The 24,894-nt window shown below is 45.0% G+C and overlaps 1 protein-coding gene across 2 annotated transcripts in view; it reads right to left on the bottom strand.

Annotated features, from left to right (window-relative positions):
- The window catches only part of LOC309533240 (phospholipid scramblase 1-like), a 61,468-nt gene extending 38,398 nt beyond the window's left edge, over positions 1 to 23,070 (bottom strand). Inside the window, exons 1-8 of one of the 2 annotated variants that reach the window (XM_082224569.1) lie at positions 22,892 to 23,070; positions 15,582 to 15,614; positions 12,922 to 13,071; positions 4,915 to 5,072; positions 3,874 to 3,916; positions 2,066 to 2,286; positions 641 to 802; positions 70 to 231 (exon numbers count right to left, since the gene is read on the bottom strand). In XM_082224569.1, coding sequence (XP_082080695.1) covers positions 70 to 231; positions 641 to 802; positions 2,066 to 2,286; positions 3,874 to 3,916; positions 4,915 to 5,072; positions 12,922 to 13,071; positions 15,582 to 15,594 — 909 coding nt within the window. In that variant the 5' untranslated portion in view covers positions 15,595 to 15,614; positions 22,892 to 23,070. The remainder of the gene's footprint in view (positions 1 to 69; positions 232 to 640; positions 803 to 2,065; positions 2,287 to 3,873; positions 3,917 to 4,914; positions 5,073 to 12,921; positions 13,072 to 15,581; positions 15,615 to 22,891) is intronic. The other variant, XM_082224570.1, reaches the window with a different exon arrangement.
- Between the last annotated feature and the right edge of the window lie 1,824 nt (positions 23,071 to 24,894).

Below are 24,894 nucleotides of genomic sequence, written 5' to 3'. Positions count from 1 at the left end.
GTATATAAAGTCCATTAAATTAGACTCCAAAATTCCCAATGGCACAACATTTGAGACTATCAGACTCACTATGAGGAAGCAAGCCCCAATCATGACGGCTTTCATTTTAACATCGAGGTCTTGTGGGAACTGGATTCCAAAGTTGTCTGCATCTGTAAAGGCCTCCCTCACAAAGCCAGTCCACTGCTTGGAAATTCTTCCGACGTTGTTTTTCTCATCTTTTGACTTGACCTAGTTGTTGTTTTTAAAAAAGAGATCATTATAATTGGAAATTTAAGACATTTTAAATCTTCACATTTGCAAAGTATTTAAAAGGCATGATGTCAACATATGTCAACATTTTATATAACTTGTTGAAGGGAGACAGAGTGTGCAGCCTCCCAGTGTTTCTGTTTTTTTGGTCTCCCGGCCAATGGTGGAGGCCAGACCCCACTTCTCTACAGCCTCAGGGTAAAAAATACAGAAAACAAGTTAACACTACAGGTTAACTTGCTTCTCCATGAACTGGCAACACCAGATTACAGATTACTAGATTTCTCCCAATGCTAAACAACAAGTAGACACGATGGCTTGTGCCATGATGCAGGCCCCTGACCAACGTGATAAAATTTCACAGGACACGGTCCTATTGTTAACTTGCCTCAAAGTTAATATCTTCACAGCAGCTGCATACTATGCAGGGCCCGACGACTCTCAGTATTTCTTCTTGGGCTTCATTTTGGATAGCAAATTTAGGTAGACAGGGATCCCAGAGCTGTTTAATATAACCAACCGGTGTGCCTGGTGGGGCATGAACTTCCAGCTAAAAAAACAAGGAACAAACAGAGCTGAGTCAGAAGGAGGTGCTTCAGTTTTTTTAAGCCAAGTCGCAAAATCTGTGAAAAAGACATGTTAAAGCAAAACAACTGCTCTGGCTACCAATTAATGTCTGGGCTCCGTTCAAAGAGTCGGTTTTAACGTACAAAGGCTTATGTTGCTCAGGAACCTCAGTACCTCAAGGAACCCCTCTCCCCATAAAAACCACCCCAAACCCTGCAGCCTTCATTAGAGGCCCTTCTCTCTGGTGAGAGCCAGTGTGGTGCAGTGGTTAAGAGCGGTAGTCTCGTAATCTGGGGAACCGGGTTCGCGTCTCCGCTCCTCCACATGCAGCTGCTGGGTGACCTTGGGCCAGTCACACTTCTTTGAAGTCTCTCAGCCCCACTCACCTCACAGAGTGTTTGTTGTGGGGGAGGAAGAGAAAGGAGAATGTTAGCCGCTTTGAGACTCCTGAAGGGGAGTGAAAGGCGGGATAACAAATCCAAACTCTTCTTCTTCTTCTTCTTCTTCATCCAAGGGTGACTATAAGAGCATGGCCTTTTTCAGTAGTGTCTCCTCCCTCCCACCCCCAAACCCTGCCATATGTGGAATCCTCTCCCCAGGACAATGTCTGGCCCCATAGTTTCCTGGTGCCAGGCAAAGACATTTTTTATTAACCCAAGTTTTTAGTGGTTAAGTTAGCCTCAAAGGTACATGACTTTTTAAATTTTATGGGTTTTAAGTTATTTCATCTGTTCATTTTATATTTGTTGAGTTACTTCCACACGTTGTTGTTTTTTGTACAAAGCAACCAACAAATGCAACTAATAATAAGGGTGAGAACTTAAGAAAGCACTTCCTTCTCACAGTGCATCACTAACTACCAACTCTGAAGACATTAAAAGAGGATTGGACAAATTCATGGAGAAGGGCTATCAGCGGCTACTAGTGGCAATGGCTGTCAGACGCCCTTTGCCTCTGAATTCCAGTTGCTGGGGATTTCAAATGTTGCACTCAGGTCTTGGATTTGGGGCTTTCCATGGTCTTCTGGCTGGCCACTGTGAGAGCAGGATGGGCTACTGGCCTGAACCAGCAGGGATCTTCTTCTCACCTGAGGAAATTAGAGCTGGACAGGAAGCCAGTGTAAGAATTTAAGGAGGGGCATCTCACACGGTCAGAGAAATGAGAAAGCACCCCAAGTAAATATCCACATCTTGGTGGTTTTAAACTGAGACAAGCCAAAGGACTCAAGGAGCAAGAAGCCATTTACCTCTTGCAAACAGCAAGGACAGCAACAACTGGAGCACCTGAGAGGTCGCCTGAGCTCAATGACTTCCTGACCCACGTTGTCAAGGATTTTCATTGTAAATGGCCGGGATGTTCCACAGCAGTTCAGCGTACAGCAGTCATTTTCCTCGGCTGCAAAGTACACCCTTTGCCCCATTGCATTTTTTATTTCATATTTGTTGGCCGTTTCAAAGCCTGTGAGTACTGAAAGAGAAGGAAGAGAAGTCCAGTTCTTTTGATCTGAATGCATTCCCCACTGAGCTACGGCCCCCTTCCCAATTCCAGCGATGTTGTGGGGCAAGAAAAACCTGAAGAACTTCATGACGTCACAACATTTGGCAAGTTCTACCAAGAATTACAAAGGGAAGATACCAGTTCTACTGGATGCAAAGCAGCCCCGTGTGATGACAGCTGCATGTCACCACTTTGGCCCTCAAGAAGATCCTGTGATTTTCCCACCCCTGAAGACACAAAAGCTCAGTTTACAAGACTTATTCAGATTCAGTGAATGAGGTACCAGGAAGAGGGAGCAGAGGTGCACTCACTGGCCCTGGCTAAACAGTATGGTCAGCAGGACCTGTGTAAACAGCTTCTCTAAGTGCAGCAGGATGCCACTCAGAGCCACAGAGGTTTCCTGGGCACTCTCCACTGCTCAATCTGCTATGTGGTAACTTCCTCATTCTTGTAATGCCTGAGGAGATCTTAAAACAATGAAATTTTTGTCCATTTGAACAAATCAAGTGTGAAACGTGTATTGGTGTGGACTTAAGTCTTTAACAGAAAGGGACTGACATGAAAGCAATAGTTATTCCCACCCCCAACCCTCAAAAACCACACTGTTGGCTATTTCTGTGTAGCATAAGCCAGGGATGCGGAACTTAGGGCTCTGCAGATGTTGCTGGACTGCAAGTCCCACAACTTACTGACATTTCCGAGCACAATTCAAAGTGTTGGTGCTGACCTTCAAAGCCCTAAATGGTCTCGGTCCAGTATACCTGAAGGAGCGTCTCCACCCCCATCATCCAGCCCGGACACTGAGGTCCAGCGCTGAGGGCCTTCTGGTGGTTCCCTCACTGTGAAAAGTGAGGTTACAGGGAAGAAGGCAGAGGGCCTTCTCGGTAGTGGCACCTGTCCTGTGGAACGCCCTCTCAGCAGATGTCAAGGCAATAAACAACCATTTTACTTTTAAAAGACAACTGAAGGCAGCCCTGTTTAGGGAAGTTTTTAATGCCTGATGCTGTATTGCTTTTAATATTTGGTTGGAAGCCACCTAGAGTGGCTGGGGAAACCCAGCCAGATGGGCGGCGTATAAATAATAAATTGTTGTTGTTGTTGTTGTTACTACTACTACTACTGGTCATGCTGGGTCTGGTGGGAATTGGAATCCAACAACATCTTGCAGGAAGGGCACAGGTTAGCCACCCCTGCAGTAAACTGTTCCCTGTCAGAACGATACCTTAATACATATAACCACCAAAGCAATCAGGGATTCTTTAGCTGTGATTCCTGCATTGGATTAGATGACCCTTGGGATCCCTTTTAACTTTACAATCCTAATTGGCTATAAATCACATTCTCTTTTATATACATGTATGTTTGGTTAATTACAAATTGAATTTCAGAAGTCACATGCTTTTAAAAACAGGTGTTTCTCCAGAAACTATAAAATAAAGTCCAACCATCCAATCCTCACCCTGTAGTAAACACACTGAACATCAACTTCAGTTGAGGCATAATTATCTGAAATATCTTTCAATGCACGAACAATATTAAGTAGCATAAGATATGTACCTTCCAGGAGCTCAATCTGCTGATGAACTAATATCTGATCAATCTATGACAGGGATTAAAAAAAACCAACGTGTTAAAACTGGCAAATAATAATAAAATTACACAAGTATTTATCTTGCAACCTGTTTACATTATTCACAAAACCCGAGGGACTGCTCTTTTAGGTATTCCTTGCATTTCGAAACACATAAATTTAGAAGCCTCTTTAATGAAGAAAAGCAAAAACCAATCAATATAATTTGCTTCCTGGTAAATGTGCCAAAATTTGTATCTGGAAAGTAACTATAGTTGCTTATAGTTATAGAGCAAATATAATGCTGCTATGAAATTTCACAAATCAGCAAATGGAATTCATAAGCCCCTTCATGTCGTCAGGTAATCCTCCATATGGTGAAAAGTCTCTAAATCAGGGCTGGTGGCCCTTGTATTTTTGGGGACTTAATATCTGAACAACTGATTTTTGTAGGTTCTTGTTGTTGTTTGTTTGGAAAGGGCTTCCTTCACCCGTGGAGGGGCTTTTCTGAATCTCTGGGAGTTGCTCGAGCATGCTCCATGCGTGTGCAATGGAGAAAAATGCATATGGGCAGAGAGCGAGGGACAGAGGGAGAAATATACCTGGGAAGAGAAGAACAGGGTACATGTGTGAGTGAGAGTGTGATGAGTTTTGCACGTGTGTGTGTGGTCTGTGTGTGAGAGAAATGTGTGTACGTGAGGGGGAGAGATGTACACGTGGCTGCACACATGTGAAGTACGTGTGCCTTTTGCGTCCCAAGTTTCATTTTCGCACCCTGATGATTCAGGTGACGGGCAACGGTAGTGGCAAATACCACCACCACCTGTTAGAAAAAAGCTTCCCCTTTGTACCGCTTCGAATATATATTTCAACATTTAGGAGCAATTTCAATGGTTATTAAATGGATCCCGAATGCTTCCGCATCTCCCCTACATGCGATTGGATCTATGGGGGAGAAAAAACCGTGTAGCGTCACTGAAGCATTACTCGTTTGCTTTCCTGAAGAAGTTGAACATAAAGAGAAGTACCTGGCTTAAATATTCCAATCCAGGAGGGCAGTTGGGAATTGAAGGTGGCGCTGGCATCCACATAGCACCAGGAGGTCCATTGTGCTGGCCTGGAACTGGAGGAGCTCCATAAGCTTGCTGAACAGGCTGGAATCCGTAGGGTGGCTGTCCAGGAGCACCTTGGAAGGGGAATGCAAAATGACAAATTTTACCTTTTGTATTATAAAAAACTTTAAAAACAAACAAACCCCTACACTAACAGATTTGGTGCAATAATTTACATAATTTACATTTAATTTCAACTATGGCATTTTTTCAACGAAAATGTAGGGTGTGAATATAAGAAACAAGTAAAGAAAATATAAGAAACAAGTAAAGAAGGACACTGACAAACTGGAGCGTGTCCAGAGGAGGGCAACCAAAATGGTCAAAGGCCTGGAAACGATGCCTTATGAGGAACGGCTAAGGGAGCTGGGCATGTTTAGCCTGGAGAAGAGGAGGTTAAGGGGTGATATGATAGCCATGTTCAAATATATAAAAGGATGTCACATAGAGGAGGGAGAAAGGTTGTTTTCTGCTGCTCCAGAGAAGCGGACACGGAGCAATGGATCCAAACTACAAGAAAGAAGATTCCACCTAAACATTAGGAAGAACTTCCTGACAGTAAGAGCTGTTCGACAGTGGAATTTGCTGCCAAGGAGTGTGTTGGAGTCTCCTACTTTGGAGGTCTTTAAGCAGAGGCTTGACATCCATATGTCAGGAGTGCTCTGATGGTGTTTCCTGCTTGGCAGGGGGTTGGACTCGATGGCCCTTGTGGTCTCTTCCAACTCTATGATTCTATGATTCTATGAAAATACTCTCCCTCTGCAGCACTACCCAGAAATTAGAAAATGTGTGCATGCGATTGCACCATTGGCAAGGCAATGCATTTTTTTCCCCTGGCAAGAGCCACATGTTGGGGCATACTGGACTCTCACATTTCTGTGAGTAGGTGTCTACTCAGAAGCAAGACTCAGAAGCAGTCTGAAAGCAGATAGTCCTGCAATGCTTTGGTCCCGCCATTTGTTGTTGAAGGCACATTTGTGGTATATTATATTTTTATAACAGCTCTTTTGCGCAGAATTGCATTCATACAAGCCAGCTGTGCTTTATTGCATGGACAGTCAGAGTCCCCCAAACCCTGGGTGGCCTCCGTGTGGAATAACGACTCAAGACAACGTGCTATGGGATTAAGAATTGGTCACAACTTTATTATGTTTCAGATGTGGGTAGACCTTGGCTCAGACATTGGGTGTTTATCCCTCCTAGTCCCCCGCCGGGGATCTGGGGAACATCAGGGTTATCTAGAGTGGGGGTGGGGGTGGGCTAGTTCTGGAGAACATATGTTCAAGCAGAGAGAGCCCGCCCCCATTATGCCCCCGTCACAGGGGAGAGCAATGACAACTTCTAGGCATATGGCCAAAGCCTTCCCTCAAAACAACCCCTTTAAGAGGGAACCCTGGGATCGCCACCACAAAGAGAAGGGGGAGTGGGTCACAGCTACACGCCCACCCCCATTTAGGGAAGACAGACTAAAGGATTCCGCCCAAGGCCTGATACGCCAAAGTTGTGATGTTTTGCTACGGGAAAGGCAAACCTGCGAATGCAGGATAATTCCTTTCCGGCCCTTCAACAGCGACCTTGACGTAGCAGCGCCCCGCATACCTGTGGAGAAAAGGTTAACCTGCAAAAGAAGTCTTAACTGAGGGTGGGTAGGGTGGGAGAAGCTCTGGAGCCAACTGAGGATTCCCAGGTAAGATTCTCCCCCTATTGTGTGGGCAGGGTGGTCCCTACCTGGCCTGATCACCTTGGCAACGCCTCCCCTGGTGGGATTGGGCAATTGGCTGAGGTAGGCGGAGACCTCCAGGTATCCCACCTGGGGAAGGCGAAGCCAAGCCTGTGCTAATGGTGCTGCATAGGGTCCAGGGGGCTGTGTGTGACCACACAAAGGGCGCTCCCCATTTAATGTGGGGAATGCGGCAGCTAGACTGGTGACTGGGAGCAGCTACTAAGACCATATAACCGGTCTTGAAAGACCTACACTGGCTCCCAGTATGTTTCCAAGCACAATTCAAAGTGTTGGTGCTGACCTTTAAAGCCCTAAACGGCCTCTGTCCAGTATACCTGAAAGAGCGTCTCCACCCCCATCATTCTGCACGGACACTGAGGTCCAGCTCCGAGGGCCTTCTGGCAGTTCCCTCGCTGCGAGAAGCCAAGTTACAGGGAACCAGGCAGAGGGCCTTCTTGGTAGTGGCGCCCTCCCTGTGGAACGCCCTCCCACCAGATGTCAAAGAGAAAAACAACTACCAGACTTTTAGAAGACATCTGAATGCAGCCCTGTTTAGGGAAGCTTTTAATGTTTAATAGGTTATTGTATTTTAATATTCTGTTGGAAGCCGCCCAGAGTGGCTGGGGAAACCCAGCCAGATGGGCGGGGTATAAATAATACAAAATTATTATTATTATTATTGTTGTTGAAAATTTAAATACAACTGGCCCTTGCTGGTACTGGAGGTGGGACGGAAAATAAAAGAGAGAAAAGGAAGCAGCAGCCTTTCATGCAAGTTACTCCAAATCAGGGGTCAGCAAACTTTTTCAGCAGGGCCAGTCCACGGTCCCTCAGACCTTGTGGGGGGCCGGACTACATTTTTTTTGGGGGGGGGGAGAGAACGAATTCCTATGCCCCACAAATAACCCAGAGATGCATTTTAAATAAAAGGACACATTCTACTCATGTAAAAACACGCTGATTCCCAGACTGTCCATGGGCCGGACTGAGAAGGCGATTGGGCTGGATCTGGCCCCCAGGCCTTAGTTTGCCTGCCCATGCTCCAAATCCTTGCTGGGCTTGAAGTGATACAGCTTTTTAAGAAACAACCAAGCCCTGCACTTTTCTGCAAATCTGGTCTATAAAAAGAAACGTGTATTTCATACACACACAGAGGGAGGGAGGGAAAACAGATACCTTCCTGCATGTCCCCAATGTATCTCAGGTTTCAGGAACATATGCTGGGCTGGAAGGTGTTAATAGAAGGGAAGGGACAGCAATACAGGCAGAAAATACATCCCACAAAGGGCCTCCTACTAGTGTGGATGGGAAACACCAAGGCATATTTATTATTACAATATTAATGTACTACCGTATTTTTCGCCCCATAGGATGCACCGGCCCATAGGACGCACATAGTTTTTGGGGGTGGGAAATAAAGGGAAAAAAAATTATTCCCCCCCCCAGGTGCGCTGTGCTAAGCCCGAAGCTTGGGGCGTGCGGAGCTCAGCGCGCCCCAAGCTTCTGGCTGCTGGCAAGGTCTCCGCTAGCCGTGGGAGAGCCGCGTGACTTCGTGCGGCTCTCCCACGGCTAGCGGAGCGCTGCGCTAATCCCGTAGCTTGGGGCGTGCGGAGCTCAGCGGCCCCAAGCTTCTGGGTGCAGGCAAGCTCTCCGCTAGCCCTGGGAGAGCTGGGTCTCCCAAGGCTAGCGGATAGCTTCCTGAAGCCTGGAGAGCGAGAGGGGTCGGTGCGCACCGACCCCCCTCCCTCTCCAGGCTTCAGCGAAAGCCTGCATTCGCCCCATAGGACGCACACACATTTCCCCTTCATTTTTGGAGGGGAAAAAGTGCGTCTTATAGGGCGAAAAATACGGTAAATAATAAAAGTATATCAACATGGTTTACAACATTTAAAAGATAAGAACCATATAATAAAAGCGCAAAACAGGGTGGATAAAAATAAATATTTTTTTAAAATAAAAAATCAGATTTCTTTTACTTAAATTGGCATTTTTATTTATTTAAATTGGATTGTTTTGATTTAAATTGGAATTTTTTAAAAAATAACATCCTTTTGGAGGGAAAATCTTTCTAAAGATAGTTTTCTATTTAGGTTACATTACAGTCCAAAGGCTATTCATCAGGAAATAAGGATTTGTTTTAAGTTTTTCATGTGTGCTAAAACTCAAGTCTGTTGTTTTTTTTAAGATTTAACCACATCAGTTAACAAACATGGATACATATGCTATAATGTTATTGCTTTAGTTAAATAAATTGTATACATTGTTATTAAGGAAATGACTATTTTTCTTCTTCCAATAAAGTACAGCAGAAAAGTTGTCCAAATATAAACAGTTAACTTATTAAACCTCACAACAATTTAATAATTATCTGTCTATGTATTGCTAATAATCTAACCAAATCAATAATTTTTGATATAATTGTAAAATTGATAAATTTAAAATTGTAAAATTGTAAAAACTGCTTTGAAAATTTATTATTCCAAAAATGAAACCTTCATTTGGTTGTAAATATTAAGATTATACCAGCAAGAATGGGTCTTTCTGTAAAAACAGTAATGATTTAAATAAAGTCTTACTGACTAGAGATTTAAATCGATTTGATTTAAATCAAATCCACCCTGGCACAAAACCTTTCTTAAAGTTTATAATGAAAATCAATCTAAAAGCCAAAAGTACCTCAACTATGGACTTTGTGCAAGCAAAACATGCAATTGATGGCTGAACTACGGCCCTTACAATCCTGCCTGATCAGCAGTCTTTGCCCCATCCCACACCCAACATACCCCGCCCCTCCTTCGGATTGCACAAGGTGACCTTTCCGCAATTGCAATCAGGGAAGCAATTGTGTACTGCCTTCCCAGCATGGCTTCTCAAGTTCAAATGATCTAACGGATGCGTAAGCTGGATGCACGCATGTTCCAAGGGATAAACACACCCCTTTCATTGTTTTAATTTAAAGGCCTGCATCAGAAGGGACCATCATTCACATTAACATCATCCTGCATTACGCACTGTGCCAGCGGAATTAATGGGATTCGGAAGAGCTATGTTAGAGGCAAAAGAGTACCTCTCCCACTGCTGCTCTTGCTGTTCTTACTTAAATAGCACTGCTGCACAGGGCCTGAACTCTGCAACTTAGCCATGTGAACCCACCTGAAATATTCTGATGGAGGGCAGTATGTAAATCAAATCACACAAACAAACAAATAAGAAATATGTTCAGACAGCATTGAATGGATTAAAGCAGCTTTAGATTTATTAAATTAGGTTGGCAAACATAAAGTCCATGTAGTTGAGGGGAAGAAGGAGGAGGAGGAGGAGGAGGGGAGGAAGAGGAAGAGGAGGAGGAGGAGGAGGAGGAGAAGGAGGAGGAGGAGAAATTAGTCTGAAGATAAATTAAAAAATAGCCAGCCATGGTGTATGGACAGACTGAAAGACTTCAGGTGATAACATTACAACTCTATATGCCCAAGAACTGATTTTCTTATATGCTTCTGATTTTCCACTCCCTCTGTACAGTATTGGCAGAATATCTGAGAAGCCATGAGGTTCTACCATTCATTTGCGTTCTCCTTTGTGGGCATTTTTGTAAGCAAGAAATGGACACAGGCTACAGCACTGAAAGAGCTGCCCTTTGATTCAACCATAATTTCAAAATTAAAAAGAAAAGTCTCTTTTCTGACAATATAGAACATCTAGAACAATCAGCAACACCCCACCCCACTTGCTTTGATGAGACTGATGTTAAAGAACTACAGAACCATACAGATGGTGTCCTATATTAATAAGTGTAATTTGTATTTTCAGCTTCAACCACCAAAATGTCTTGTGGTTACCCCAGAGAGGTAGATTCAATGGGAATAGTTATCAAGTGTGTCCACAGATTTTAGGATTAGCTTGAACACAAGGAAGCTAATGATCTACTACTAGAGCCTGCACAGAGCATTTGCAGGGCACATGCAGACTGGGAAAATAGATGAACAATCTCTTTCCTTTTTTAAAAAAAGCACCTGCTGTTGCTTTGTATGCATGGCAAACACAAACCAACATACCCCGCACCAGTTTCCATTCAAAAGCATAATGAGCCCATAATTTAGATCCATTTCAATACAGGAACATTTTGCTTCTGAGAGGAGGCTTCTTACAAATACAGGACTTTGGACAGAATATATTTTCTGCTGGTGGAGAAATGCTTTCTGTTTCATTTTATGCATACGTAGTAACACTGTATGGAGACCCAGAACAGTTCCACCAAAAGAAATCCTGAACTGAGACCAAAATATGAAGCTGAACAGAATATGGACCTTTCTTCAAATGGTCTACATTTCTATGGTCAAGCTTTGCTTCTCCGTTACATCTGCAGATGAGGCAGTGGTTGTGCTGGATCGTTGTTCTGCCTCAGTAATGACTTGCCAAGAGGTAAAAGTAAAAAGGTAAAGGACCCTGGAAGGTTAAGTCCAGTCTAAGGCGACTATGGAGTTGAGACGCTCATCTCGCTTTCAGGCCGAGGGAGCCGGCGTTTGTCCACAGACAGCTTTCCATGTCATGTGGCTAGCATGACTAAATTGCTTCTGGCACAACGGGACAACAGGACGGAAGCCAGAATGCTTGGAAACGCCGTTTACCTTCCCGCCACAGTGGTACCTATTTATCCACTTGCACTTTGATGTGCTTTTGAACTGCTAGGTTGGCAGGGGCTGGGACAGAGCAATGGGAGCTCACCCCAACCGCCAACCTTCTGATCGGCGAGGCTCATGAGGCACTGTTAGTAGGTGATTCCCTTAACCAAATGGATGGAAGGTGGCCTGCTCTTGATAGGGTTATACTCCCTCTGAAAGAACAGGTCCGTAGCTTGCAGGTACTTCTGGGTCCATTGCTGTCGCCTGACACTCAGGTGGCCTTGATGTTGCAGAGTGCTTCCCATCAGCTATGGCCCTTATCTCGACAGGGATAGCCTAACACCTGCTGTCTATATTGTGGTCACCTCTAGGTTAGATTTCTGCAATACATTATACAAGGGGCTGCCTCTGAAGATGGTTCAGAAACTTCAGCTGGTGCAGCATTCAGTAGCCAGTTGCTCTCTGGGGCAAGACGGTTTGAGCACATAACACCAACCCTGGCCTGACTGCCAAAGAGTTTCTGGGCCCAATTCAAGGTGCTGGTTTTGACCTATAAAGCCAGCTCAGGACTGCAATATTTCAAAGATCGCCTCTTCCCATATCTTCTTCTTCTTTGGCGATCACTCGTAGCCGAGTAAGATTGTCTTCCATAAACACGGTTTTAACAATGAGTCCATAAGTGACTGTGGAGGCCAATTCTGGACCCACATGTCATTCCACAGTGGGGACATTGGTTTCCGGGTGGGAGTTGATCATGGTGTGGATTTGCCAAGCGTGCCTTCCTCTTAGCATGTTTTCCTCTTTTGTCCTGACCTGGACCCTATGATCAACATCTGAGGTGCCCCCCTCCACAAGAGGTCTGGAGGGTAGAAACACAGGAACGGGCCTTTTGTGTGGTGTCTTTCCATTTGTGGAGTACTAGTCTGGGAGGCTTTGTGATATATCTTTAGGAGCACAGCAAAAACATTCCTCTTCTCACAGGCCTTTGGCTTATTAAACAAATCTATGGCCTTTTAAGGACCCGGGTGGCGCTGTGGGTTAAACCACAGAGCCTAGGACTTGCCGATCAGAAGGTCGATGGTTCGAATCCCCGTGATGGGGTAGCTCCTGTTGCTCGGTCCCTGCTCCTGCCAACCTAGCAGTTCAAAAGCACGTCAAAGTGCAAGCAGATAAATAGGAAAGTAAACGGCATTTCCGTGCGCTGCTCTGGTTCGCCAGAAGCGGCTTAGTCATGCTGGCCACATGACCTGGAAGCTGTACGCCGGCTCCCTCGGCCAATAAAGCGAGATGAGTGCCACAACCCCAGAGTCGGTCACAACTGGACCTAATGGTCAGGTGTCCCTTTACCTTTATGGCCTTTTAAACTGGAGGATATTGTTTTGCCTGTTATGTCATGTACTTTTGATTGTGAGCTGCCTTGTGGTCCTCATATGAAGGCTTGTATAAAAATTTATTCATTAGAATAAATATATAGATTTTTTTTTAATGTATAAAATTTACATACAGTGCATCAGTGCAAGTGATGTTGGGAAGTGTCACAACAATGTAAAATACAAGTTTACGTGCATAATAACTGCTTACCTGGAAAACCAGCAGGATATTGGCCAGGCCCTGGGGCATACTGACCAGGCCCAGGAGGGTACTGAGGGTATCCATAAGGTGGCTGTGCGCCAGGGTACCCAGGAGCAGAACCAGGGTACCCAGGAGCTGGTGGGACAGGTGCAGATTTATCTGTTGGAAGAATGGAAAGAGATTACAAAGCCTCACTTCCTGAACACTCGCAAATATATATATCATTTACATTTATGCAGAGAGCAGAAAACATAAAGGCAAAACATGGCATTATACTGCTTGAGTTTCACTCCTTATTTAGGGATCAATCCTGTTTGCAAGATCTTCCAGGATTTAGTGGGGTTAGGATTCAGACGAACTCTGGCTGAGATGGGAGGTTCCTGGCACCGTCAGGCTAAGATGGCTCAACTGCTTTATCTGCAGTTCAGCCAGATATGCCAATCTATCTCCCCCATCCTGGATCTTAAACCCATGTAAGCCCGGAAAAAAGGGTGTTCTGGGAGTGTGGTGGAGAGCAAGACCAGAGTGGGGGTGGGGGAGAGATTTAGGCCAGATCCCAAGTCCATTCAGCTTAACCACATGACCTGGAAACCTGGCAAAAGCTTTTTCAAAGGCTTGTTTCCCCCTTGCCAGGCTTAGACCAACTCAATCAGCAGTTGCCCTGCTCCTGAATGAAGTTTGAATCTGGTGAACTTTATGCCAGTTTAATTTATGCCAGGCTTGCTCTATGCCAGTTTCTAGTGTATGGGACTGGTCCCTTAATTCAGCTTTAGGTAAAGGTAAAGGTCCAGTCGGGGCAGACTCTGGGGTTGCGGCGCTCATCTCTCTTTATTGGCCGAGGGAGCTGGCATACAGCTTCCGGGTCATGTGGCCAGCATGACTAAGCCGCTTCTGGAAAACCAGAGCAGTGCATGGAAACGCTGTTTACCTTCCCGCCGGAGTGGTACCTATTTATCTGCTTGCACTTTGACGTGCTTTCGAACTGCTAGGTTGGCAGGAGCAGGAACCGAGCAACGGGAGCTCACCCCGTCACGGGGATTCGAACTGCCGACCTTCTGATCGGCAAGTCCTAGGCTCTGTGGTTTAACCCACAGCGCCACCCGCGTCCCACTAATTCAGCTTTACTTTTAGGTAAATTCTATTTAAAAGACAAAACAAAACGGGCAACCACCAGATCATTTTACAAAAGGGTGGTACATGGATTGCAATAGCAGCCAACGTATCAGGGTGCAGCCACCCTCCTGATGTTGCTGCATTGTGCTGGGTGGTAAAAACAGCATCAATGCATCAAGCCAATGTGCCTGCCAGGTAAGTGGCAATATTCCTACACCAACATTTCCATGAACCCAATGAATACAACCTTACTCTCTTGATAAGAATTATCGAGTGGAGAGTTTACCAGATTCCCTATTCTGAGATTTCTCTCTTGAAAAGTATAGCACTTGCAGAATGCGACCAGAATATCTACTTGTATAAAATATGTGCAAACAGATTGGGCTAGGGAAGGCCCCTGTCTGAAATCATGGAGATCTGTCAGCAGTCAATGCTTTAGGTAGACCAATGGTCTAAATTGGTATAAGGCAGCTTCCTAGGTCTGAATCATATAAATTGTATAATTTCCAAAAGTAATACCCTTTGGAGTGCTATTTTCACTTACTAGGGATGCTGCTTTCTTTTCCTGCCAGAGGTTATGTGCTTTTGACACAGGGGCGGGGAACCTGTAACTCCCATAATCCCTGAGCATTGGCCTCCAGAGTCCAAAAGCAGCTGGAGAATCATAGGTTCCACACCCTTCAACAGCTGAAATGCATGGAGAAGAAAACTAAATAGGCAAAACTTCTACCACACAGCGATATAGTGAAGGGAACAGTCCACCTTTTGAATTTCTGCCTGTCTTTCAGTTTCTACAGCCATGGAACTCTGGCAGGAAATATCTTTAAAAGCTTGGAATCCTGCATACACCTTATTGTTGTTAAACAAGAACTAAAATAATTTCAACACAATCCTAAAATGTATTTGGAATTTACATTTTCTTTTGTGGGTCTATAGGGCTATCCTGAATGTTTGTTTAATGGGCTGCTACTCTCGTTCCCCACTTTCCACATATAGTTTATGTTGCAAGATTCACTTTGTACATGGTTTGGGGAAGGCAACCCAGTTTAGGAAAAATACTAAAGCAAAACAACAATATCTGACTAAAGCAAGTATTTGAACAATAAAGCAAAAAGAAAATAAATGAATATTCAATTGATTTTTGCGGCATTTTTCTAGAACATTTGATGAAAACCTTGGTAATGTTCATTCCAAATTATTTAAACTCCCAATGGAATAGTTAACCCATGTTTGAAGAGTTGAGTATGCAATGTCTGAGTGGACTTTGTTTTCTGCTTCCTGCAGCCACCAGCACACACCCACAATCTGCAACCCTTTGCAGCAAATGTTGAGGGCTCATGGAGATGAAATTGAAGTCTAGTTGTACTTCTACCTCACAAGAACATACCAGCCACAAGATTCCTGTTTCTGCAGGTACCCTACTTCACCACCTCTGGTGTCCAACAGGAGCAGCCAAAACAGGCACACAGTAGGCAAATAGGCAAACAATGCTTTATAGATGGTCCGTGTCAAAAATGAACATTCGCAGAATTAACACAGAAAAAGATGTTACTCACCCTGGGGTTCCATGAATCTTTGTATACTCGTTTCTGAAAAAAACAAAATAGGATGGTTGTTGTTTTCATATAAAAAGCAGCAACGTTGCCATATCCTCGTTCCCTCTCTCCTAATTTTGTCTTATTCACTTTGGCATTACCAAACTTACAAAACCCAGCACCTCCCCATTCATGATTGGAGCCTGGCTCCTTAGCAAATATATTATTATAAATGTACTGCGTTTGCCCCAATGTGTCCACTTGTAAGAACAGTCACAGTAACCACTTCGTTTTATGCCTGAACTAAAAGGCTCAAAATGATTTCACCAGTCCTGGTAGGAAGATGGTCTGACCTCACTGATTAAGAATATCAGAATAGGCCTGTTGGATCAGCCCATCTAGTCCAGTATCCTGTTCTCACAGTGGCCCATAAGATGGCTGAGGAAGCTCAAACGCAGGGCCTGAGGGCAATCTGGTTGCTCCTTTCTGCATTACAAAATGTAGTTGTGCTATAGATTTATATGAAGGCAATACCATATTTATATCAAGGCATTATAATTTTTGAAAACGAAATGGTTCTTTCCTAACAATTCCTAGCATGGAATTTGCCTTTTACATCATTACCGCACATCAAGTCGACATGTCCATTCAGCTATTTATCATGGTCTCTTTTCTGGCTACTCACAACCTAGCAAACATAGGCTTCCCCTTAGGACTTTTGTCTTGGAGGTGGGGAGGATGGAGGCACCCCCCTTAGAACTGGAGGCAGAAAGAAAAGTGGTACTTCTTCCTCTACACACTCTTTGAACATATGAAGGGGCTCCTGTCAAAAACCTTTCTGGAAACAGTTAAATAATGGGTTGGATCCAAAGTTTCTGTGGGTAGAGCTCTGCTCATTGGAAACTGCTACTGGAGAACAGGGAAGGGATTCCAGTCCTTTTCTTGGATGGCAGGAGTTCTTCTGCAAATGGAAGGGCAAGTTGGGATCCAATCAAATATTTACTAAGCCTTTGGACCACAATACCACTCCTCTCCTCATAGGAACCGACCCAGACCCTGAAATCATAATCTGAGGCCCTTCTTCAGGTACCTACCCCACAAGAGATTTAGCGGGTGCCAACACAAAAACAGACCTTTTCTGTGGAGGCTTTCGGTTTGAGAAAAAACCAAGCACATGAATAGGACTGATTACACTCTCAATACCTCCAAAAGGTTGGCAAGGAAGGACTTCCCTTTGCAGAAACCACATGGATACTTCCTTGTTCTTAGCAAGCCTGTCTTTAACAATGCTTTACACCAATCTATCCAGAACAGATATTGGGCTATCTGGGTTCTAATATTGTACAAGCCCCTTTAAAAAAACCTGTATCATGTTGGCTTTTTCCAGTCTCCATTTTAGTGATAAGTTATATATTTTGCATTTGATATTTGAGTTATTTAAAGACCTACAGATGTAGGGACCTCAGTAGCTTATTAAACTTGAATATGTTGATCAGCCCTAGAACTTCATATACTGTCCACTATTTGACTTCAACCTTTTAAAGAACCCAACACAAATCCACTTTAACCCTCCAAGAAATCACCACAGGAATCTTTTTATTTTCTTTATTTTAAAGCACAGTCGCTTTAAAATAAGCTCAGCCACTTCATCATTCTAGACCTCACCAGTTTCAATATCCCAACTCCCCCAGGTCTTTCCAATACATGGCATAAAAAATGTTGAAGGTGCAAATGCATGAATTCAAATGAAAACCAAATACTTATGTACAAGAAAGAGCAGATTCAGATTCAGAGTCAGATGAAAATCAATGCAACAAAAATGCTCCTCCCTCTGGAGGAGAAAAACAGAGAGAACTTGGACCCCAGGAAGTGATATACAATATTCGTTCTATTGAATATTTGCACTGATTCTTTTACCGTGCAATCCAATGCGTGCCTACACAGAAGCGAGTCCCATCTTGTTCAATGGGTTTTACGCATTGTATCGAGTGATATAGGTTTACAACCAAACACAAATCTACCAGGTCATTTTTCTCTTAATCAAAAGCTGCAGTGCAACAGCTGCCCACGAACACACAGAAACTTTTATTTACTTTGGGAGGCCCTTTTGTAGTCCAGAGTTTACCATCAATCTTCCTGCTTTTGTGTTTGTTCAAGGCCAAGTTCTATATTGGCAAACTTTCCATCAAGATCTACTGTGGTTTCATGAAAACCCACTTTCAAGTGAATTTCATGGTATGGAAGGTTTTCCTCTTAGCTCACGAAGAAATTTCCTGTTTTAAAGCCTGCATGGAACTCCCCAATCCACAATTGGGTCATACCTTTAATGTCACAAAATAGTTCTGGAGAACACAAATTTTGTTACATTTTGATTGGCCTAATAAATGTTTAGGGACGCAGGTGGTGCTGTGGGTTAAACCACAGAGCCTCGGACTTGCCGATCGGAAGGTCGCGGTGTGAATCCCCGCGACGGGGTGAGCTCCCGTTGCTCGGTCCCTGCTCATGCCAACCTAGCAGTTCGAAAGCATGTCAAAGTGCAAGTAGATAAAAAGTACTGCTCCAGCGGGAAGGTAAACGGCGTTTCCATGCGCTGCTCTGGCTTGCCAGAAGCGGCTCAGTCATGCTGGCCACATGACCCGGAAGCTGTACACCAGCTCCCTCGGCCAATAAAGCGAGATGAGTGCCGTAACCCCAGAGTCGGCCACGACTGGACCTAATGGTCAGGGGTCCCTTTACCTTTTAATAAATGTTTGGACCAACTTTGAAGTGTTTTCTTATGGACAAACATGACTACCTTTGCTTTTTATGTATGAGATTATGTTCAGCAGCAATTCTGAAAGAAGTAGAATTGCAGTTTTCGTGCTCCTTACTTAACATGTAGTTTCACCAAATGGTCTGCCATGAAATTATCGTTTTTAGTATATTCAAGTACAGTTTATTCAGACAATAATTACAAACTGAATTTACTTTATACAATTTTTTAATCTTTTGTTACAAATGGAGATACATGCTGCTGAACTGGGAGGAAGGATAGATGTCATTTGGCAGGTGTATGACCGAGGTACCTAGAGAGCCTTTGCAATACAGAGATAAACTGCGCCCCCTCCCAGAAAAAGCCCACACAACACAAAAATGGTGGCTGGTACCATTAGAACTGTAGGGCAGAAGGCAAGGAGACAAGCAATAGATGGAGGCAGGGTCAGTGACAGGCAAACCTTACTGGTCGCAAGTAAGATGCTAGGCAGGTGAAGGCTTGCTTGAAGGCAGACTGAGGTGGGTGGGGTAGTGCCCCCATTTGCCCTAATGGACCACTGCCCAACACACCTGCCAGCTTTTCCTGCCCCATAGCCAGAATGGCAGACAGGCATGCTTGTATGCTGTGGCTGGAAGATGCACATCCAAGCACCAGTGCTCCATCCTGTCACTCAACCTGATGCTTTTGCAGGGCTGTGTTGACAGTCACTGATGGAAGATGCTAGCAGCACCCAAGACAACGTGGTCCCCAAGGCAGAGAGCCTGGCCAGGAGAGGAGGTATTTGAGAATGCTGAGGACTAACAAGTTTCAGCAATGTATCCCGCAATGAGGTGTCACCTACTCACAGAAACAGGCTGAAAAGAAAAAGCCACAAATTTGTAGACCCCCCCAAACCACAACAGCTTCCTCGTTCAACAAAATGCCAAAACAAATCCTAACGGGATCCACCTTAAAAAAAATAAGCTCCATGGATTCCAGTGGGAAAGGGTTAAGAATGTGCTTGGCATTCCTACTGGTTTCCCTAGGACTTGAAATGCGCTTGCATTTACTTGGTTCCTGCCCAGACACTGTGGGAAACTGCTGGCAGGATTGCAGTTACCCAATGTCCATCGGGAGATCTAAATGATGCAATATTAATTAATACTGAATCGTCTTGTAAACCCAGGACTTGATCAGTTCTTGTTTGTTACCATATTCTTCATTTCTTTGTTACTATGATGAACTCATATTTTTTTTATTTGTTGGCTGCCTTGTGCGCTCTGATTTTTAGCACAATCCCAAGTAAATTTATTATAATGATCTTTTAAAACACACAAGTAAGTCTGCTATCCTGAGCCTGCTCTTACTGAGCAAGTACCACTGAAGTTAATGGGACTTTGCAATCTGATATCCAAGAGAGTTTGTTTTTTTCCTGGCAGGGCTGGGCAGAGGCACCAAAGGGGGGTTGGACTACAGACTTTGTTTTGAGCTTTCTTGAAAAAAGAAGTTCCCACTTGCACATGGATGCCTAAAACTGACTTCCAACTTTTCTCCAGGCTACAAAACACTGGGCATTTATTGATCATGCAATCTAAGATTACCGTATTTTTTGCCCTATAAGACGCACTTTTCCCCCTCCAAAAATGAAGGGGAAATGTGTGTGCATCTTATGGGGCGAATGCAGGCTTTCGCTGAAGCCTGGAGAGTGAGGGGGGTCGGATCGCTGCGCTACACCAGGTGCTTGGGGCGTACGGAGCTCAGCGCGCCCCAAGCTTCCGGATTAGCGCAGCGGTCCGCTAGTCCTGGGAGAGCCGTGCGGCTCTCCCAGGGCTAGCGGACTGCTTGCGCGCACCCAGAAGCTTGGGGCGCGCTGAGCTCCGCACGCCCCAAGCTTCTGGTGTAGCGCAGCGATCCGCTAGCCCTGGGAGAGCCGCGCGGCTCTCCTAGGGCTAGTGGACTGCTTGCCGGCACCCAGAAGCTTGGGGCGCGCTGAGCTCCGCACGCCCCAAGCTTCAGGATTAGCGCAGCTGTCCGCTAGCCCTGGGAGAGGCGCCCGGCTCTCCCACGGCTAGCGGAGACCTTGCCGGCACCCAGAAGCTTGGGGCGTGCTGAGCTCCGCACGCCCCAAGCTTCGGGATTAGCGCAGCGCACCTGGGGGGGAAATAATTTCCCCCCCTTTATTTCCCCCCCCAAAAAAACTAGGTGCGTCCTATGGGCCGGTGCGTCTTATGGGGCGAAAATTACGGTATATATCAGTGAAGGAGGAGCGGGATCTGCCTAATTTTTCTGTTTTGCTCTAGAAAACCAAAGCAGAACAAAAGTGTGACTAACATGATCTAGATTACTTGAAGTTTAGAAATTGCATCACCTTTTTCTTTGTACAATGTAGGAAATACTTTCTGCTAGTTTTCCTTCCTTTTACTTAAATGACAGAAAGCATTTCCTACATTGTACAATGAACCAAGGAACACTGATGCAAGATAAAGGTCAAAAGGTGAAAGGGAGTATTTTTCTAGTTCTTTTTTGAACTCTTCAGCCTTCCCCACGTTTTCCTGGCATCAATTACGTCAGTGCTACTAAGGCAACTCTCATCTAGACTGCATTTTAGGGAGGGAGGAGATTTCAAACACAGCAACAAGGCTGACCACATCAGCCTGATTCTATGAACACAAGCTATCATGATGCTGATTTTGCTGTAGGGCTGTTGCAACTACAAAATCTGCAATATTCACCAACTAGAAAAACCCTACAACTGTGGTAATAGTAATTTATTATTTGTACCCCGCCCATCTGGCTGGATTTCCCCAGCCACCCTTGGAGGCTTCCAACAAAGATTAAAAATACATTAAAATGTCACACATTAAAAACTCCCCTGAACAGGGCTGCCTTCAGAGGTCTTCTAAATGTCAGGTAGTTGTTTATCTCTTTGACATTTGCTGGGAGGGTGTACCACAGGGCGGGCGCCACTACCGAGAAGGCCCTCTGCCTGGTTCCCTGTAGCTTAGCTTCTCGCAGTGAGGGAACCACCAGAAGGCCCTCGGCGCTGGAACTCAGTGTCTGGGCAGAAATCAGCAAGTAGTGACTTAGGTTAGTTAACTTTGCAAGTCCATAGCAGACAAGTCTCCTACTTTCCCAACTTCCCTGTGCCCTCGTGAACCGCTCAAAGTATAGGAGAACCCTCCTGCACAAGACAGGGCTAATAAGCAGAGAATGTAGTGGTATAGAAAAATTATAAATACTGTCCAATTTGGAAGGCATCTCACAACCTCTTGTGACTTGTCAAGATTCCCCCCCACACTTCTTCATGTTCAGCGCAATGTCTGAAAGATATTTGTTCCTACCTGCATACAGGTGTCAAAGCTTCTCCAAAAAGCCCCCATGCAGGTTAGGAGTGGGATTGGTGTGCACCACATGTGTCGCCACCACCCACCATTGGGGTGAACAGGTCAAGGGCAGAGCAGGATCGTACTCACTGCCCACCCCCCTCCTGATCTTGGCAATTTCAACAGAAGTTCTGAAAGCGGTTTCAATGCATTTGAAGGCGTAGAGCAGGGATGAGGAACCTGTAACACTCCAGCTGTTGATGGACTGCAACTCCCATTAGCCCCAACCAGCAAGACCAATGGTGAGGGATAACACAAAGGTGGTGCTTAGACTCCAGACCTAGGTTCAAATCCACACAGCCACGAAGCTCCCTGGGTTACCTTGGGCCAATCACTGCTTCTCAGCCTAACCTACCTTGGCAAGGTTGTTTTCTTTCTTTCTTTTTGCCAGAACTCAGTTCCGGCACCTCTCAGATGGGCGTCATTGCCATTTTAAGAGAGCAAAGGAGGCGTTCATACTGAGTACCAACACCTCTTTTTCTAGAAAAATAGCACTGGTTGTTGTGGTGATAAAATGGAGGGTGAACCATTTACATTTTGAGCCACTGGCAGGACCATGAGATCTTTGGAAGAAAGGTGAAGGAATCAATACAGCTGCAGTTCAGAGGGTCACAGGTGGAGACTTGCAAAGGCAGCCAAAATGAAAGATGGCAGCGGGAAGGGGAGTGTTACGTAGAATCACAGCATTGTAGTGTTGGAAGGGATCCCGCGAGTCAACAATATGAGGCTCGAACCCTCGACCCTGAAATTAAGATCCTCATAGCGGTGCTGTCAGGGCAGAACGCGCCGCGCACGGTCAAAAACAGCACTACCTAGTCGCACAGGAACAAACATCTTTACCGAGGGAAGGGAAGAAATACACATCCCTGTCGAACGAGAGGAGCATTTGAAGCAGGAAGAAACAAGGACGACAGAAAGAGGACCATTAAGACCAGAGCTCCAAAACGACCTCCGCCAAGAACACGGAGAGCAAGCCCGTCGGAAACGAAAGCGAAACCACAGTGGGAGCTACGCAGCTCTCGTCTCCCCGCAGTTTCCCCCTAGAACAATTCCCCAGGTTTAGCCGCAGCCGCACACCTGTGGGGCTGGCCGCCCACGAGTCAACAGCACCCGAGGATGGGTCTTTTCTTAAGCGGCCGTAATTCTCTATGCCTCCCCCGCGCTCCTGTCTTTATTCAGCCCCGCGTCTCTAACGCAGGAAGCGCCTGACTTACCTGGATTAGCAGCCTCGCGTGCCGGACGCGTCCCTTCGCAGCTGATCGCCTCTCGCTGTTGCCTAACAAATCGTCTCCCAGCCGCTCTGGACTGGCAGGGCGGACCTGGGGGTGGGGATAAAAGCGAGAGCGGGGCTCCGGGAAGGGGCGGGGGTCGGCCGGGAGTGGCGACGTCAGCAGCGGCGATAGCAAAGCGAACAGCCCCTGGCGAGGAGGAAGCGGAACCGCAACTTCGGCCGACGCCCAAAAGTGGGGGAAATTGTACCTGGGAGCGCCTCTGCTCAGAACACCTTCACTTGCCCGCCCGCCTCCGGGGGCTAAGCGGGGTTCAAATGTAAAGGAACTGAAAATTAGGTTGTACCTTGCAATGGCTATGGAGAGGGAGCCACATGCCATGAGGTCTGGGGGCTTGGCTTTTTATTTTCTATGCCAAATACGCGCCTTCGGAATGGAGATTTTCCCCAGCCGCTAGGTTTGCAAATAAAGAGTGATTTGTATACCTAGTTTGCTCCTACCTTTTTGAGGGGTGGGGTATTTTTATGTGATCTTCAGATGAAGAGCAGTAGTGTGTAAGTGAAAAGTGAAGTGAACAGAACAAGAGAGGACCATAGGGAGAGAGAAACAAAAAACAAAACAGTTAGAGAGATGGCTGTTGTTCCTATTCTAAAATAAATTATTTTTCAACAGAAAAGCTTCTGTAAAATCATTTCCAGGATAATACTTGTACAGTTACAACACCAATACAAAAACATAATGAAACACAGACGTCAACAAACAAATACTGTGGCATCCAACCATAATACCGGTATATACTCAGTAAAGGTAAAGGGACACCTGACTATTAGGTCCAGTCGCGGATGACTCTGGGGTTGCCGCACTCATCTCGCTTTATTGGCCGAGGTCATGTGGACAGCATGACTAAGCCGCCTCTGGCAAACCAGAGCAGCAAACAGAAACACCATTTACCTTCCCACCAGAGTGGTACCTATTTATCTACTTGCACTTTTAATGTGCTTTTGAACTGCTAGGCTGGCAGGAGCAGGGACCGAGCAACAGGTGTTCACCCCACTGCGGGGATTCAAACCACCGACCTTCTGATCGACAAGCCCTAGACACTGTGGTTTAACCCACAGCGCCACCCGCGTCCCTATATATTCAGTACAGATGTTAATTTAAACAGGGTTGGATCATCCATTACAATAAACTGTTTTCAAAAATGTATATTTTCCTGATAGTTTGTATGATATAGTATTGTAGCTTTGTAATTGGGTGTGCCATTTGCCAAAATAAGTGCAGTTCAGATATTGTGTGCTTAAGCAGGGTATACTGTGTATATAATGATGACATAACCACAGTATTTGTATAATGCATCTGTTCTATTGAGTTTTGTACCTTACTGCCAGCTTTTATTCCTTTGGCCAATGTGTTCCTTTTTGTTCGCATATGAACAAAATGTTCATTTTCTGTAGGAAGCTGCCAGCATAATTTACACTTGGGTAACTTACAGTATGTGTTGGGCTACCAGCATCTGGCAGGGTAAAAACAAGCCTACAATAGGGGTTGTTTGTTTGCTTTATTTGTCATATTTACATTCCACTTTTTCCTCCAAAGAGCTCAACAAAGTACACATGGTTCTCTTCCTCATTTGTTCCCATTGTATTGTATCCCAAGGACTGTAATCAGTGAGTCTCTGTACAGCTCAGGGAAGCTAACCTGAGGTTGCCATTTTTAGTGGCACTCCCAAATTCTTTGTAATGTTTGTCATCTTGTGTTTCATATATGTATACAATGTAGGATCAAATATACTCCTTGGAAGAACATTTTGTTTTGTTATTTTGTTAAATCATTTTTCTCATGTTTAACTCTGTTTCTTTCTCTCCCCCTCCCCATTTTTGTGTTATACATCCAGTACAACCAATAATCTGAAAAGGAAGATAGGGAAAGAATGTAGCAATCGATAAGTGGTCTGCCAAGATACAGAAATGACGTAAAACGTCTGTACT

The sequence above is a fragment of the Podarcis vaucheri genome, assembly GCF_965113315.1.
Source record: "Podarcis vaucheri genome assembly, chromosome: 5".
Classification (NCBI taxonomy): domain Eukaryota; kingdom Metazoa; phylum Chordata; class Lepidosauria; order Squamata; family Lacertidae; genus Podarcis; species Podarcis vaucheri.
The sequence above is the reverse complement of the archived record's forward strand: the minus strand, read 5'-3'. Positions and strand labels throughout refer to the sequence as shown.